The sequence below is a fragment of the Chanodichthys erythropterus genome, chromosome 20 (genome assembly GCF_024489055.1).
Source record: "Chanodichthys erythropterus isolate Z2021 chromosome 20, ASM2448905v1, whole genome shotgun sequence".
Lineage (NCBI taxonomy): Eukaryota > Metazoa > Chordata > Actinopteri > Cypriniformes > Xenocyprididae > Chanodichthys > Chanodichthys erythropterus.
Genome location: NC_090240.1, coordinates 33,836,803 through 33,852,162, shown reverse-complemented (window position 1 = coordinate 33,852,162; position 15,360 = coordinate 33,836,803). Strand labels below are relative to the sequence as shown.

The 15,360-nt window shown below is 38.3% G+C and overlaps 1 protein-coding gene across 1 annotated transcript; it reads left to right on the top strand.

The window, feature by feature from the left end:
* Positions 1-8,637: 8,637 nt before the first annotated feature.
* On the top strand, positions 8,638-14,437 carry mdp1 (magnesium dependent phosphatase 1). Its single transcript, XM_067371630.1, has 6 exons — positions 8,638-8,777; positions 9,982-10,045; positions 10,147-10,254; positions 10,343-10,450; positions 13,477-13,562; positions 13,684-14,437. Exons 1-6 carry the CDS (start codon positions 8,744-8,746, stop codon positions 13,764-13,766), a joined length of 483 nt encoding a protein of 160 aa, XP_067227731.1. The 5' UTR covers positions 8,638-8,743; the 3' UTR covers positions 13,767-14,437.
* Positions 14,438-15,360: the final 923 nt, after the last annotated feature.

The following is a 15,360-nucleotide window of genomic DNA, read 5'->3' as shown; positions in this document are numbered from 1 at the left end:
GGTCGGGTGGTTCAGGCAGCCACGGCAGGTCAGGCGGCTTGGGCAGCCACGGCAGGTCAGGCGGCTTGGGCAGCCACGGCAGGTCAGGCGGCTTGGGCAGCCATGGCAGGTCGGAGTCCATACATGGCCTTAGTGGCCTACAGTCCATTAATGGCCATGACAGCAGTGGTTGAGCAGGGTCCCCACCCACCAGCTCCCCACCCCTAGGTATACTGCCCCCCCCCAAAAAGTTCTTGGGGATTTCAGCGGTGCCCGTCACAGGTTCATGGGCAAGGAGTTCGGGTGGCGCCAGCAGGGCCAGGCGTGTGGGTGAAGCTGGCAGGGCAAGACACCTGAGTGGCGCTGGCAGCGCAAGGCGTTTGAGCGGCGCCGGCAGGGCTGGAAGCTTGGATGGCGCCGGCAGGGCTGGAAGCTTGGGTGGCGCTGGCAGCGCAAGGCGTTTGAGCGGCGCCGGCAGGGCTGGAAGCTTGGATGGCGCCGGCAGGGCTGGAAGCTTGGATGGCGCCGGCAGGGCTGGAAGCTTGGGTGGCGCCGGCAGGGCTGGAAGCTTGGGTGGCGCTGGCAGAGCGAGGAGCTCAGTAGATGTCGGTAGGGCGAGGAGCTCAGTAGATGCCGGTAGGGCGAGAAGCACAGGTGGCGCCGGCAGGGCAAGGAGCACAGGTGGCGCAGGCAGGGCAAGAAGCACAGGTGGCGCCGGCAGAGGGAGGAGCTCAGGTGGAGCCGGCAGGGCAAGGAGCTCAGGTGGCGCCGGCAGAGCGAGACACCAGGGCGGAGTGGGAGAGACCTCTGGAGTAGTCTCTGGACCCCCAGCGGCCTCTTGAAAGGCTTCTGAGCCTTGAGGAATGAAAGAAGCCTTCTTCCTCATTCTCCTCCTCTTCCGAGGGTGAGGTGATGGTTCACCGGTTGGAGTGGGTTCTGGAGCAGACTCACTGGCTGAAGCAGGTTCTGGAGCGGACTCAATGGCTGGAACACCCCCTACATCTTTCAGCACTGCAGGGGCGGCCATCTTGCCCGTGGGCACTGGCAAAGCAGCCATCTTGTCCATCGCATCCAGGGCGCTTGAGAGCGTTGCAACCGACGAACTTGAGAGCGTTGCAACCGACGAACTTGAGAGCGTTGCAACCGACGAACTTGAGAGCGTTGCAACCGACGAACTTGAGAGCGTTGCAACCGACGAACTTGAGAGCGTTGCAACCGACGAACTTGAGAGCGTTGCAACCGACGAACTTGAGAGCGTTGCAACCGACGAACTTGAGAGCGTTGCAACCGACGAACTTGAGAGCGTTGCAACCGACGAACTTGAGAGCGTTGCAACCGACGAACTTGAGAGCGTTGCAACCGACGAACTTGAGAGCGTAGCATCCGACGAGTTTGAGTGCGACGCGGCCGGCTGGCTTGAGAGCGTTGAAACCGGCGAGCTTGAGAGCGTTGAAACCGGCGAGCTTGAGAGCGTTGAAACCGGCGAGCTTGAGAGCGAAGCGGCCGGCGGGCTTGAGTGCGAAGCGGCCGGCGGGCTTGAGTGCGAAGCGGCCGACGGAGACTTGGGGATGCCAGCTGCTCGGACTGAAATCAACGGGGGATCGGTCACACTGGAACGCAACCCTCTCCACTCCCGGACTGATCTAGAGACCTGACGTGACTCTGGGCGATCAGCGGCGACGTGACGTTGCTCTGGGCGATCAGCGAAGGCGTGACGTTGCTCTGGGCGATCAGCGAAGGCGTGACGTTGCTCTGGGCGATCAGCGAAGGCGTGACGTTGCTCTGGGCGATCAGCGAAGGCGTGACGTTGCTCTGGGCGATCAGCGAAGGCGTGACGTTGCTCTGGGCGATCAGCGAAGGCGTGACGTTGCTCTGGGCGATCAGCGAAGGCGTGACGTTGCTCTGGGCGATCAGCGAAGGCGTGACGTTGCTCTGGGCGATCAGCGAAGGCGTGACGTTGCTCTGGGCGATCAGCGAAGGCGTGACGTTGCTCTGGGCGATCAGCGAAGGCGTGACGTTGCTCTGGGCGATCTGCGTAGGCTTGACGTGGCTCTGGGCGATCAGCGGAGACGTGACGTTGCTCTGGGCGATCAGCGGAGACGTGACGTTGCTCTGGGCGATCAGCGGAGACGTGACGTTGCTCTGGGCGATCAGCTGAGACGTGACGTTGCTCTGGGCGATCAGCGGAGACGTGACGTGGCTCTGGGCGATCAGCGGAGACGTGAACTGGTGTTGCTGTTATGGAAGCCGCCATCTTGTGAGTGTCCTTAGGTGCGGCGGCCATTACACAGCCAGTCGAGGAATCGCATTCCTCCGCGACACCCACAGTAAATGGAGAACCAACTAACAACAGAGCATAGTCCATAAAACCGCGGAGTGATGAACGCGGTCCCTCTCGTCTTAATCTACTCTGGAGAGGTTGGTTGACGCCATCACAAAAGAAGTCAATCAGAGCACAGTCCGGTAGATCAGAGAGGTAAGCAATGTTCAAATATTCCTGCACATATTCCTCTAGCGATCGTGTACCCTGTGTACTCCACAACAATAATTGAGCAATGTCCATACCGTTTATATGCTCTCCGGGAAAGCTGCTGGATCGTGGTGGTGGCTAGGTCTTCTGTAACGAAGGCGGGACTCAGAGTAAGATCCACATGCGAAGCTTTATTAAATGTTGAGCGTGGTCGTACAGGCATGGTCAAACGGGGTAAACAGGAACATCAGAGACAGGCAGGATCGTAGTCAGGGAACAGGCAGTAGATCGAGGCAGGCGGATATCATACACAGAACGGTATACCAGGCAAGGGTCAGGACAGGCAGCAACGGGTCAAGAAACAGGAACAGGCAACAACGGTAACAGAAAGGCAGACAAGATAGAAACGCTCGGAATTGAACACTGGGGAAACAAGACCTAGCAGTGAGGTGATGTGTGTAAGAGTCTTTTATTGTCCTGGTAATGAGCTGCAGCTGGGTGTGGTGATTAGTGATTAGTGTTAAGTGTTAAGTGTGTGCAGGTGAGTGGCAGAGAGGATGATGGGAGATGTAGTCCGGGAACTGACAGGAACAGACGGTGATCATGACAAAATGTTTTGGTATATTTCAAAACTATATTTCAAGCAAAGTAAAATAGTAAAATGCACATCGAGATGACACACCAGTTGTGTGTGTGAGTGTCTATCTCTATATATATATATATATATATATATATATATATATATATATATATATATATATATATATATAACTTGTAAAAATACACAGTCAGTTGAATACATATCTCGAAATGATCAAATTTACAAATACTTGTAAGACAATAGTATATAGATAACGTTTTCATTAACGTAGATGACGTATAGACCCTTTTACAGCCCACATGATCAAACAGTTGCGCGCGCATTTTGGCAACGGAAGTGTTGTTGCCTAATTGGTTTTAACGTGTTAGCAACTCTGAAAGTTTTTCAGGGCTCTCAAGTGTAACGCACTGAGCGTGACAGTCACTCATTTCGGTCTTTTGTCACGCACTCCCGCCACACATTGTATTTCTCACGCAGAAAAACTATTTTTCATATATTTAATATGCCGCTGCGCCGGGCAGGAATCAAGCGCGTCTCCCCTGGAGTAGCCTGCCACTTATCAGCCAATCAAAAAAAGAAAGAGGGTGCACAGTAGCCAATCAGAAAATAGCACTATTGTATCTGGGTAAGATTTAAACCAACAACCAATGAAAAAAAAGCATATCCTGGAATTGTTCACCATCATCCTCGTTCACCCACAGAGGAAAACACTGGAGCTCTGAGCATCACTTCGAGCACAGAATAAGTCATGATTTCCTATTTTAATGTTACAACAACTTCACAGCTTGTTTGACACAAACAATGACAACTTGACTGCTGTTAGAGAATGTTTCCCAGATAATAAGCATCAGTTTTTCATGAGTGTCTGAACTTAGTCAACAGTTTTAGGGTGCTTTCACACCTGCCTCATTTAGTTCGGTTGAATCGTACCAGAGTTCGTTTGCCCCTTTGGTGCGGTTCGTTTGGGCAGGTGGGAAAGCAGCAATCGCACTCGGGTGCGCACCAAAAGCGGACCAAACAAGCGTACCGAGACCTGCTTGAAGAGGTGGTCTCGGTACGCTTTCAAACGAACTCTGGAGCGGTTCGCTTGAGATGTGAAAGCAATCGACCCAGTTAACGGACCAACGAACCAAATTATATCATTTCATAACGGAAAATATGATATAAAAATCAGTAATGTCTGATTCTGTGAGTGAGCACATTATTTACAATATCTGAAAGCCAACGATCGCCTCTGGTGTGTAATTACACTTCTCCGTGCGAGAATGCTGTCCCGACGAAGTCTCAATTCCCGCTCTGCTTCATTATAAAATTCAAATGGTCTCTCTCGACAGACACACGGACAAGAGGTCGCCTACTAGACAGCGCTGGGAAATCCAGAGACGGAGAGAGAGAGAAAGAGCGCGGGTTTGAATTTGCCGCAGCAAATATGAATTAACTGCGGGAGAGACGGCTACATTTATAAAGTGTTTGTGTGTGTCTGGACAGTTACAAATAAAGCCACAATAAACTCATGGAGCGAACTTGTCAATCATTATTTTGATGGATGACGCAGAGAAAATTCTGACCAATAAGAAGACAGTTTTACTCCCATGTGACTTACCTTAAAGCATTTTGGTACGCTTTGAAATTTTGCCATGTGAAAGCGAACCGAACCAAGAAAAAAAGCAACATTGTAACAAATTTAGTCCCTGTTTCGGAACAAAACAAGCGATCCGTAGGTGTGAAAACACCCTTACAGCCTGTGAAAACACCTGCTCAGTAGTCTAGACCTAGTTATATTTTCGTTATCACACGATGACTGACATTTTGTCACATTAAACATCTCTCTCTCTCCAAATAGGCTTAATTATTTTATTAGCACTAAAAAAATTATAGTGTATTACATTGTCGATGTTATTGGTCACTTTAAAAATCATGTCATGTTGTTGGATATTAGTCATTCTTGCCTGTCTTTAAAGCTTGAGAGCCCTGGTTTATGTATATATATCTGGCCACTGTATTTGGCCATCTGCTAACGTCTTCTATCCACTCGACTACACGGATCTGATAGCCGGATACCATTTGATAAAGTCAACTTTTTAAAATAACTTTATCTGTCTGTGTTGCTTAATCCGCTCGCGAAGCTGTAGATATATATATCACTTTCGGAGTTGCTAACACGTTAGAACCTTTTACAGTCTATGGTTAGAACCTATGGGGAACAACACCACTTCCGTTGCCAAAATGCGCGCGCATACGTTGCCACGTCATCATTGTGTACAAACAGTAAAAGGGTCTAACGTATATGAATGAAGTGTGTTTGAGCAACGTTTTGGCTTATTTGCAAACGCTGAAATGACGAATCTGTTATTAAAAATATATATATATATATATATATAATAATAACGCGTAATCTATCTAAATGCGAATATGATCCACGGTGCACCGTCAAGTCGACAGCATAACGTTATCTTAAAATGATCAGTTAACGTTACATATATTAATCCTTTTACAGATGAGAAGACCTAAAATAAAAGTTAATAACGGTCAATTCGCTTTAGCAAAAATGCGCCTTCACGCTAAAACTAAGAAAACAAAATAGAATAAACATAAAAATGGTTATTGTTTAAGTTTAAATCGTTAATAAACATTTCTTACCTTGAAAAAACATCCACATTCTATTCATCCAAATCCTCCTTTTCGCTGAGTCAGACAGTAGATCGCCATTGCCGCCTTCAGTTGTTGTTTTTTTGAACTCAGACTTCAGTGAGCATGCGCAACACTTGCATTCGCGCCTTATGGTAACGAATTAAGTAATTTGATCAGGTTGGTCTTGGATCCATTTCATTCATGTTGTATTAAAGTAATTAAGGATAATAATAGGTATTTTTATTAGTTTTTAAATATGTTTTATTAGATTTTTTTGCTTAATTTCAAATAGTGGCAAGAATCTTTTTTTTTTGAGTGTATTAAGATTTTGTTTACATCTTTCTTGTAAATATATTTTTTGCTATTTTTTAAATATGTTTTTGCAGGTAAATCAATAATGATTACCATTTTAACAATATGTCAAGTGTAATTTATGAGATTTGTTGTATTTTGTATCCAATCTTTCTTTATAAAAGGCATAAAGTTTATCATACTGATTTCAATTTAAGGATCGATTAGTTTGTCATAACATCTTAGTTTGTAATTCAATAAACTTTATTTTTGACAAAACATCCCATGTGTCGGTCGTGACTACACATTTTCGGTAGTGACTGTTGGTAGCGTCCACATCACATTAAAGAATTTTAACTCATACTAAAACATAAAAATACTAATGATTTGCAGAACTGCCCTAAAATTTTGTTTATTCCCCAAATAAAGGATTATGTGTTCCCTTTTGTCACAACGATGACATGTTTCAGTAGTGATGATTTTAGATACTTCTGAGTCTAGCTCAGGGATGTTAATCAGCACATGGTTAGCTAGCACAGTTCTGGAAAGATGTACACAGGGGAAAGAAAGCTACATTTTATTGAGTCACAACCGAAGTCACAACCGAAACTTCACCACATGTTTCGGTTGTGACTTTTGAACACATTTAACTCAAACTGATGGTATACCTACTATAAAAGAGAGGCTATGAGAGGGAGGAACATGGGAATATTTCCTGATCAAAAATATAGAAGTGTGGTTAAAATCAATCTCAGCCAATGGAGTTGAATATACAATGTTCAGTAGTGACATGAAAATACAGCACACTTTTTTCTTTTTCTTCATAAAGTTTCATAAAAATATAACTTAAAAGGATAGTTCACCCAAAAATGAAAATTTGATGTTTATCTGCTTAACCCCAGTGCATCCAAGATGCAGGTGATTTTGTTTCTTCAGTAGAACACAAATGATGTTTTTTAACTGCAACTGTTGCCGTCTGCCAGTCTTATAATGCGAGTGAATGGGAACTCGATCAATAAGAGTAAAAAAAAACATGCACAGACAAATCCAAATGAAACCCTGTGGCTCGTGACGACACATTGATGTCTTAAGACACGAAACGATCAGTTTGTGTGAGAAACTGATCGCACTCTGACAACAGCAGTGATGTCTAGCACTCATTGAAGTGTAAGTACGAGACATCACTGCCGTTGTCAGAGCACGTTCAGACCTCACTAACTGGATGCGCAGGGCAGTTGGACATAGTGGTGTATTAGAGGTAAAAAATTATATAAATACTGTTCAGTTTCTCACACAAACTGATCTTTTCATGTCTTAGGACATCAATGTGTCGTCACGAGCCACAGGGTTTAATTTGGATTTGTCTGTGCATGTTTTTTCGACTCTTATTGATCCAAGTTCCCATTCACTCAGACAGACGGCAACGGTTGCAGTTAAAAATCATCATTTGTGTTCTACTGAAGAAACAAAGTCACCTACATCTTGGATGTGCTGGGGGTAAGCAGATACACATCAAATTTTCATTTTTGGGTGAACTATCCCTTTAAATATATATTTTTTAAACTTTTTAAAACAAAATAATATAAACAAAACATTTTTAAACATCAATGGAAAAAAAAAAAAGGCAAAAAAAAATGTTTCAATATTTTCACAAGTTGAAACTTAAGGGTTAGGGTTCAGGACAGCCACCTCCCAATTGAAGTACAATAAATGATGAATTTATTATATATATATTAAGCTTACTGATATTTTAAATATTTCTGTGATTCAACTGATAATGGAAGGATCTTTGTAAACATCTACAATTTGAATACTTAAATGCTTTTTAAATGTGTTTTTTGGTTGTGGGACAGCAGTTTGCACCAATTCTGTAGAGTTTCCCATATATAATCAAATATAACACAACTTTACATTTCTGTCCACTATAAATATATTGTTAAAACAAATCATGATAAAGGCGAATGAAGAGGAAAAGAGGTCTGGGAAAAACATCGGTTGTTGAGGTCTGGTTTTAATGGTACCAGCTGCTGTTTTTTTCTCTGAACCCGAAATCATCCCATACTCTCATTCACTATTCACTACATTAGTCCAGTAATATACAGTATCTGACAGAGACTCGGCATGCTTAAGCTTTGAGTGTGATGAAAGACACCATACGAGAGGAAGACAAAACAGCATTATATTTTGCTTTGTTTATTTTCTTGTGTCACTTACAAACTTACTATTCATAACTTTTTTTTTTTTTTTTTTTTTTTTTTTGCTTCTGTTAAACCATAACAAATTTATGTAAACTTCAAACAAATGCTTTCAGAATCTTTATTTTGTATTTTTTTGTTTATTTTGTATATATCTGTATTTTTTTTTTCTGAATCCAAATGTATATACATGTACACATGCATAAATGTATATACACATGTATATGTATCTAAATATATAGACAATCAGGGTGTGATTTGTAGGGGGGGATGGGGGGGATTTCCCCCCTTCTGATCTATGTATCCCTGCCCCCCCCCCCCCCCCATATTAATAAACGTCAGTAATTTTATATTATATGAAATATACTTTTATATGGCTATTATTATTGTTGTCACAGAAGACAGTTTGAAGCAGGTTTGAATGAAGCTATCAAAATTACGTAACCACCTACGTTTCGATGACGTCATGACGCTACTTCCGCATTACCGGTTAACGAAAGCGGTCTGTTCTGTTCTGTTTTGTCCATGTTATTTGATTTCGGTTAAGTTTTTCTCCGTGTTAGTCGCTAATCAAAGATGTCCAAACCGAAGTTAATAGTGTTCGACCTCGGTAAGTTTCCACGGTCAATGTTTAGCGTTTTATTTTAGAATAGCAGTGTGGTTTTATTAGCCTCAGTAAATGAGATAAATACTCTTCCTGTGATCAATAATGTAGTCATCACAGAATACACGAGGGACTGATGCTAAAATATAGTTTTACTGCTTTAACAATAACTGTAGTATCTGTGTGTGGTTTATAAATGCAATGTATGGTCAAGACTATTCTTACCTTTTATAAAAAGAGTGATATATATACACTACCAGTCAAAAGTTTGGAAACATTACTATTTTTAATGTTTTTGAACGAAGTCTCTCATGCTCATTAAGATAATGTATACAGTAATATTGTGAAATATTATTACAATTTAAAATTATGGTTTTCTATTTTAATATACTTTAAAATGTAATTTATTCCTGTGATCAAAGCTGAATTTTCAATCTTCAGTGTCACATGATCCTTCAGAAATCATTCTGATGTGATGATTTATTATCAATATTGGAAACAGTTGTGCTGCTTGATATTATTTTATAACCTGTGATACTTTTTCAGGATTCTTTGATGAATAAAAAGTAAAAAAAAATATCAGCATTTATTTAAAATAGAAATCTTTTGTAGCAATATACACTACCATTCAAAAGTTTGGGGTCAGTAATTTGTTTTGTTTTTTTTGTTTGTTTTTTTTTATATGTTTTTTTTTAATTCAACAAGGATGTGTTAAATTGATAAAAAGTGATAGTAAAGATTTATATTGTTAGAAAAGATTTATATTTTGCATAAATGCTGTTCTTTTTAACCTTTTATTCATCAATGAATCCTGAAAAAAAGGATCACAGGGTCCAAAAAAATAAAAAATATATCATCATATTAGAATGATTTCTGAAGGATCATGTGACACTGAAGACTGGAGTAATGATGCTGAAAATTCAGCTTTGATCACAGGAATAAATTATATTTTTAAAGTATATTAATATAGAAAACCATAATTTTAAATTGTAATAATATTTCACAATATTATTGTTTTTTTCTATATTTATTATGAAATAAATGCAGCCTTAATGAGCATAAGAGACATTGTTCAAAAACATTAAAAATAGTAATGTTTCCAAACTTTTGACTGGTAGTGTATATATATATATATATATCACCCTTTTTATTTTTATATATATATCATTTTTTCATTATTATTTTCTTTTTTTTCTCTCTCTTTAAACAGATTACACCCTCTGGCCGTTCTGGGTTGACACTCATGTTGATCCACCTTTTCACATCGATGACCGGTTTGTCTTCTTCAGTTATAGTGTTACAGTTCATTGTTTGTTCTTTTTATTTAAAGAAGAATAAGAATGTTGTTGTTTCTTTGCTGACACACTGACTCCAGCGGCATTGTGCGGGATTCAAGACGTGCCAAGGTTTCCATTTATCATGATACTGAAAAGATCCTGAGCTCACTCCACAGTCAGGGATTCAAGATCGGCATTGCATCACGGTAAGATTTCAGAGGATCTTCCAAATCTGAAAATATCTTTTGATCTGATACATAAATCAAAGCTGTGTTCTTTCTCTGTTTTTCAAAGAACCAGCGAGACTGAAGGTGCCAATCAGCTGCTCTCACTCTATAAACTCAACCAATACATCTCCTTTAAGGAGATCTACCCTGGGTCAAAGGTCACTCACTTTAAAAGGTACTGTATAGGATGGACTCTTTTGAATTTGATCAGTAATCAGTCCTATAACAACCTCCCTGAATACCTTGGAAAAATTCTTATACTGTGTCATTTCACAGTTCTGTTATAATAATGTAACAATCGTGACAAAATAGTGCAGTGTCTGTCTTTGCACATGGCATCTTGCTCACGAGGTGTGTGTGCGTGCCTATGAATGTACTGGTTTGACCTACATTATGAGAACCACAGGCTTTATACTGTGGTGTGTCTTTTATGAGGACATGTCGACACCCTTTGAATGCAAAATGCTAAATAAACATTTTAAGTCTTTTTTTATTAATTTAAAAATGCTGAAAGTTTTATGTGGTGGGCAAATTAGGGTTAGGTATGGAAGCTTGTTTCCACCACTGAATAAAAATTAAAAAAAAAAAATTAAAAAAAAAAAAAAAAAAATGTCTGACAATTATATAATTAAGTCAGAATTGTGAGTTATAAAGTCAGAATTGTGTGATATAAAGCCAGAATTGTGAGATATAAAGCCAGAATTGTGAGATATAAAGTCAGAATTGTGTGATATAAAGCCAGAATTGTGAGATATAAAGTCAGAATTGTGTGATATAAAGTCAGAATTGTGTGATATAAAGTCAGAATTGTGTGATATAAAGTCAGAATTGTGAGATATAAAGTCAGAATTGAGAGATATAAAGTCAGAATTGTGTGATATAAAGCCAGAATTGTGAGATATAAAGCCAGAATTGTGAGATATAAAGTCAGAATTGTGAGATATAAAGTCAGAATTGTGAGATATAAAGCCAGAATTGTGAGATATAAAGTCAGAATTGTGAGATATAAAGTCAGAATTGTGAGATATAAAGTCAGAATTGTGAGATATAAAGTCAGAATTGTGAGATATAAAGTCAGAATTGTGAGATATAAAGTCAGAATTGTGAGATATAAAGTCAGAATTGTGAGATATAAAGCCAGAATTGTGAGATATAAAGTCAGAATTGTGAGATATAAAGTCAGAATTGTGAGATATAAAGCCAGAATTGTGAGATATAAAGCCAGAATTGTGAGATATAAAGTCAGAATTGTGAGATATAAAGTCAGAATTGTGTGATATAAAGTCAGAATTGAGAGATATAAAGTCAGAATTGAGAGATATAAAGTCAGAATTGTGTGATATAAAGCCAGAATTGTGAGATATAAAGTCAGAATTGTGAGATATAAAGTCAGAATTGTGTGATATAAAGTCAGAATTGTGTGATATAAAGTTAGAATTGTGTGATATAAAGTCAGAATTGTGAGTTATAAAGTCAGAATTGTGTGATATAAAGTCAGAATTGTGTGATATAAAGTTAGAATTGTGTGATATAAAGTCAGAATTGTGAGATATAAAGCCAGAATTGTGAGATATAAAGCCAGAATTGTGAGATATAAAGTCAGAATTGTGAGATATAAAGTCAGAATTGTGTGATATAAAGTCAGAATTGAGAGATATAAAGTCAGAATTGAGAGATATAAAGCCAGAATTGTGTGATATAAAGTCAGAATTGTGAGATATAAAGTCAGAATTGTGAGATATAAAGTCAGAATTGTGAAATATTAAGTCAGAATTGTGTGATAAAGTCGCAATTATGAGTTATAAAGTCAGATTTGTGTGATATAAAGTCAGAATTGTGAGATATAAAGTCAGAATTGTGTGATATAAAGTCAGAATTGTGTGATATAAAGTCAGAATTGTGTGATATAAAGTCAGAATTGTGTGATATAAAGTCAGAATTGTGAGATATAAAGTCAGAATTGTGAGATATAAAGTCAGAATTGTGAGATATAAAGTCAGAATTGTGAGATATAAAGTCAGAATTGTGAGATATAAAGTCAGAATTGTGTGATATAAAGTCAGAATTGAGAGATATAAAGTCAGAATTGAGAGATATAAAGTCAGAATTGTGTGATATAAAGTCAGAATTGTGAGATATAAAGTCAGAATTGTGAGATATAAAGTCAGAATTGTGTGATATACAGTCAATATTTTGTGATAAAGTCGCAATTACAAGTTATAAAGTCACAAATGTGTGATAAATAGTAGCAATTACGAGTTATACTGTAAACTCAAAATTGTATAAAATAGTCGCAATTGTGAGTCAGAATTGCGTGATATAAAGTAAGAATTGTGTTATAAAGTCAGAATTGTGTTATAAAGTCAGAATTGTGTGATATAAAGTCAGAATTGTGTTATAAAGTCGCAATTATGAGTTATAAAGTCAGAATTGAGAGATATAAAGTCAGAATTGTGAGATATAAAGTCAGAATTGCGTGATATAAAGTTGCAATTATGAGTTATAAAATCAGAATTGCGTGATATAAAGTCAGAATTGTGAGTTATAAAGTCAGAATTGTGTGATATAAAGTCAGAATTGTGAGATATAAAGTCAGAATTGCATGATATAAAGTTGCAATTATGAGTTATAAAGTCAGAATTGTGTTATAAAGTCAGAATTGCGTGATATAAAGTTGCAATTATGAATTATAAAGTCAGAATTGTGTGATAAAATCGCAATTATGAGTTATAAAGTCAGAATTGTGAGTTATAAAGTCAGAATTGTGTGATAAAGTTGCAATTACGAGTTATACTGTAAACTCAAAATTGCATAAAATAGTTTCAATTGTGAGTCAGAATTGTGTTATAAAGTCACAGTTGTGTTATAAAGTCAGAATTGTGATATAAAGTCGCAATTCTGAGAAAATTATTTTTTTCTCAATTGTGATTTAAGTTTATTTCTCACAATTCTGAGAAAAGAATTCTGACATTATTTCTTGCAATTGCGAATTTATATCTTGATTGGGAGATGAAAATTCACAATTATCTTTTTTATTTTTCATTCAGTAGTGGAAACAAGTTCCATAGTTAGGGGATAGATAATCTTATTAGCTCAATATAAAAACCGTTACGTCTATTGAATGTCCTCATTATGAAAGATGTGTGTGTGCATCTACCTTCGACCATCTGACAAGTGTTGTTCTGTCTCGTCTGTCTCCAGGCTGAAAGCTGACAGTGGCGTCCAGTTTTCTGACATGATGTTCTTTGATGATGAGGATAGGAACATCGTGGAGGTTGGCAAGCTAGGTAGGTCTTGGCTTATTCTCCGCCACAAACCTTTATAGCTTCTTCGGAGATCTGGAACTGTGTGATGAAAGTTTGAGACTGTTCGCTCGGTTGATTCACCAGCTGTTTCCCGCTCTTTCAGGTGTTCACTGCGTGTTGGTTCGTAATGCGATCACCTCTGATCTAGTCAGTAAAGCACTGGAGCAGTTCAGTAAGAAGCAGTGATGGCGTCAGAGATGCAGCTGCTGCAAATCAAGAAGAATCTGTTCACTGTGCAAAAAAGGGATGTGTATAGAGAACTAGGAGTGTCATATTCAGTGGTTATTTTCAACTTGATTGACAAAAGGCTTGAAAAATGCAATTGTTGTTAAATTTATAATGCAGTTTATTTATATTTTTATTTTTCAGTGTATAAATTGATAATTGATTCATTCATTTAAGTGGCACACCTAGTCCTCCGTATAAATGCATCTGTGCTTATTTTTTTATCTAATAAACCCCCAGTTTCACAGACAAGGATTAAGCTAGTCCTAGACTAAAATGCATGTTTGAGCTGTTTTAACTGAAAACTACTTTCGGTATTGTCTTAGGATATGTCAGAGCCATTTGTTTGGGTTCAAGATGCACACCAGTAATGTTTTTTTTTTTCTAGGGTATGTTTATGAAAGCTACTTAAATACCCTAAATTGAACTAATGCCTAATCCTGGCTTAGTCTAAGCCCTGTCTGTGAAACCGGGCCAAAGACTGTTAAATTAAACTTTTAACTATACAGCTCGCACAGTTTGTAAAACAAAAAAGGTCAGTGTATTTATTGTTAATGTATGTCACATTTAAATATGTTCAGTACAGAGACTACAATAGAAAAAATATTTTATATTTATAAAACATATACATGGCATCCAATCTCTGTTTGTCTTTTTTCTCTTGGTGTGTTCCTGGATATTTTATTTATCACAAAAAATACATATTTTTTTTAAATAAAAGTAAACATTCTAGTTTTAAAGGATAGCTTTAGATATATACTGTATTAAAATATATTTATCATGCTGTAACTACTTTTCTCTAATTTTAGGTGTACTGAAATGTAAATTTGCCTAGGTACTATTCAAAAGTTTGGGGTTTTAAGAAATTAATACTTTTATTCAGCAAAGGATGTATTAAATTCATCAAAAGTGACAGTAAAGACATTTTTAATGTTACAAAAGATTTCTATTTCAAATAAATGCTGTTCTTTTTGGGGGGGTGAAAGGTCACGATCAGATCTTTCAATCTGGACATATTGGAGCATTGATCATTTGAAGAAAAAAAATCCAAATATTAAACAAACAAACAAAAACATAATGTTTGAAACAGGGTCATTATCATTAACTAAATCTAAAACTTAATAATACAACAAAACTATAGACATATTTTTAAAAAAAATGACAAAAACAACAAAATTACTTAAAATTTATTCGAAATGAATTCAAAATATTACCAAAAACTATAAAAGTATTCACCAATGAGCCAAAACATAATGTGCAGTCACAGGTGAAGTGAATATCTTTGATCATCTCCTAACAAGGTCATATATTAAAGGGCACCTATAATGCAAAATCCATTTTCACATGATGTTTGGACATAAATGTGTGTTGGCAGTGTGTGAACACAACCACCCTATGATAAAAATCCCCATTAAATCAAACCAGCCTCATTAGACAAGCCTTTTTGATTCACTCAGCAGTGTGATGTCACATTGATCGGGCCCCGCCCACGACCGCTGACTGACAGTTCTGCATTACCATAGTTTCTACACTCAGCCAGTTGTATGCTGTCCGC

Coding starts and splice junctions, on each gene's coding strand:
- mdp1 (XM_067371630.1), top strand. CDS start 8,744: ATGTCCAAACCGAAGTTAATAGTGTTCGACCTCG. Junction 10,046..10,146: donor CCTTTTCACATCGATGACCG/GTTTGTCTTCTT, acceptor CACTGACTCCAG/CGGCATTGTGCGGGATTCAA. Junction 10,255..10,342: donor AAGATCGGCATTGCATCACG/GTAAGATTTCAG, acceptor TGTTTTTCAAAG/AACCAGCGAGACTGAAGGTG.